We start from the raw sequence: 2500 nt of genomic DNA on the forward strand, positions 1-2500 counted from the left end.
CTCCCATGGACGTGTCAGTGGAGGTCCACACAGTGCGGGTGAGGGAGGGGGGCAGTGTTCAGCTGATGTGTGTGTGTAAAGCTGATCCCCCTGTCATCGACTACCAGTGGTCTTACACACACTCGAGCCGCCTGCTGCCCCTCCCCCATCACACACACTCCATCCGCTTACACAACATCACACGACACACACGTGTGCAGTGCACTGCCCGCAACGCCCTGGGACACGCAACATCTCCGCCCATTCACCTCAATGTGCAGTGTAAGTGTAACACAACACATTACACACACACACACACACACACACACACACACATACAACACATTACACACACACAAAACACACACATACATACTGGAATTATTCTAAATAAGTTTTAGTTTTAATGCAAACACTAATGTGTGTGTGCTTGATGCAGATGCCCCTATGATTGTGCGAAATGCATCTGTGTGTGTGTGGGACACTCAGGTGCAGGAGTGTGTGTGTGTGGTGGACTCAAACCCACGTCCCCTCATCACCTGGAGTGTAAATGGCAGTGTCCCCCCCCTCAGCTTCAACACCACGTCCTCACACACACACCACACACTGCAGGAGACGCTGCGGGGACACACACACACCCCGCTACACACCACCTGCTACGCCTTCAACCGTCTCGGCAACGACACACACACACTGCGGCTTCAGAGAGGGCAAGGTACGGTGTGTGTGTGTGTGTGTGTGTGTGTGTGTAAATCAATCTTAACTTCATTTGTCCCTGAATGTAAAAGATAAAAGTTCCTCTGATCCTCACGCAGGGGAGACGTTCAGGTCGCGTCCCAAATCCTCACTTTTACACCTTCACATGTTGAAAGCTCCAGTGCAGTTCCCTAAAGTCAGAGGCAGGACACTGGAAGTAGTTGTGCTGAGGCTGCTGCTACGACTGCTAAAATAATAGCCTAATAATAAATAGATAAATAATAAGGAAATAAGCTAAACAAACTTGAAGTTGAGTATTTTGAGTAGTTTTGAGATTGTATTTCAGAGATACTATTCCTCCTTTATCACAGCGATTTGTCAATGGTTACAATTTTTATATATTAAATAATGACACATTATGCTTTTAAACTGTGCATTGTTTTATTTAGACTAACGTTACGGAACGTATGCGAGACTCGAGTCTTCAGGACAGAGGTGTTGCTTTTTTTGCCTTATTAACTTCAAGAGAGAGAAAAAAGTGAGACTGGTGAAGGAAAGAACGTTTATAGCTGCTATAACGCAAGTGACAACAGGAACTAACTCCCACGTCAGAAAACTGACTGACTGTTACAGATCTCTGATACTGGAGACTCCTTCCATAAACATTAAACAAATGTCTCCTTACAGAAAACCTCACATCAACAATTATGTACAAATTTTTTTGTCATACAACACCATATTTTTATTGTTTATTATTGATTATTTGGAGCGTCTGCTGTCCCTGTCAATGAGCTGCTACAGGAATGGTAACTTATTAGACAAGTGCATTAATATAAATCTGTCATTTATGTTACAGTCGTAAATATTCCGATCCGTGCTCCTAGAGAACATTAATCAACACCTTCTGATTCTAAAATGAATCATACTGTGGTATACTTATTTTATTCAATTGAACAGAAACAGAAAACTTATTCGACTATCACTCGGGTTATGCTGCTTAAAATTCCAGCTGCTACAGTGTAACACGCTTCCCGAGTCCCTGGTGTGAGGAGGAGCAGGGCTGAAGTAATGCAGAGTGTACTGTGTATGTAATATGCATAGTGTGTGTGTGTGTGTGTGTGTGTGTTTAGACAGTCTCATGCAGCTTCTGATCTCAGTGGGAATCAGTGTTTTGGTCCTCATCCTCCTCTTCACCGCAGTCCCTCTGTTTGTGTGTTTGTGCCGTCACAGGACTGGAAGGTGAGACTCACATCATACACAATCATTTTGAAGTATTAAAGGGACGGTGTAGCGAGAGTATTAAAGGGACGGTATAGAGAGGATTAAAGGGACAGTACAGAGAGTATTAAAGGGACGGTATAGAGAGTATTAAAGGGACGGTATAGAGAGTATTAAAGGGACGGTGTAGTGAGAGTATTAAAGGGACGGTATAGCGAGAGTATTAAAGGGACAGTATAGCGAGAGTATTAAAGGGACGGTATAGTGAGAATATTAAAGGGACGGTATAGCGAGAGTATTAAAGGGACGGTATAGAGAGTATTAAAGGGACGGTATAGCGAGAGTATTAAAGGGACGGTATAGAGAGTATTAAAGGGACGGTATAGCGAGAGTATTAAAGGGACGGTGTAGTGAGAGTATTAAAGGGACGGTATAGCGAGAGTATTAAAGGGACGGTATAGCAAGAGTATTAAAGGGACGGTATAGCGAGAGTATTAAAGGGACGGTATAGTGAGTATTAAAGGGACAGTATAGAGAGTATTAAAGGGACGGTATAGCGAGAGTATTAAAGGGACGGTATAGAGAGTATTAAAGGGACGGTATAGCG

At 43.5% G+C, this 2500-nt stretch overlaps 1 protein-coding gene across 1 annotated transcript in view; it reads left to right on the plus strand.

Annotated features, from left to right (window-relative positions):
- The window catches only part of LOC113525566 (myelin-associated glycoprotein), an 11275-nt gene that overhangs the window by 2541 nt on the left and 6234 nt on the right, over positions 1 to 2500 (plus strand). Inside the window, exons 4-6 of the mRNA XM_053228186.1 lie at positions 1 to 261; positions 419 to 694; positions 1806 to 1914. The exon at positions 1 to 261 is cut by the window's left edge and continues 3 nt beyond it. Coding sequence (XP_053084161.1) covers positions 1 to 261; positions 419 to 694; positions 1806 to 1914 — 646 coding nt within the window. The remainder of the gene's footprint in view (positions 262 to 418; positions 695 to 1805; positions 1915 to 2500) is intronic.

This window comes from Pangasianodon hypophthalmus, chromosome 22 (genome assembly GCF_027358585.1).
Source record: "Pangasianodon hypophthalmus isolate fPanHyp1 chromosome 22, fPanHyp1.pri, whole genome shotgun sequence".
Lineage (NCBI taxonomy): Eukaryota > Metazoa > Chordata > Actinopteri > Siluriformes > Pangasiidae > Pangasianodon > Pangasianodon hypophthalmus.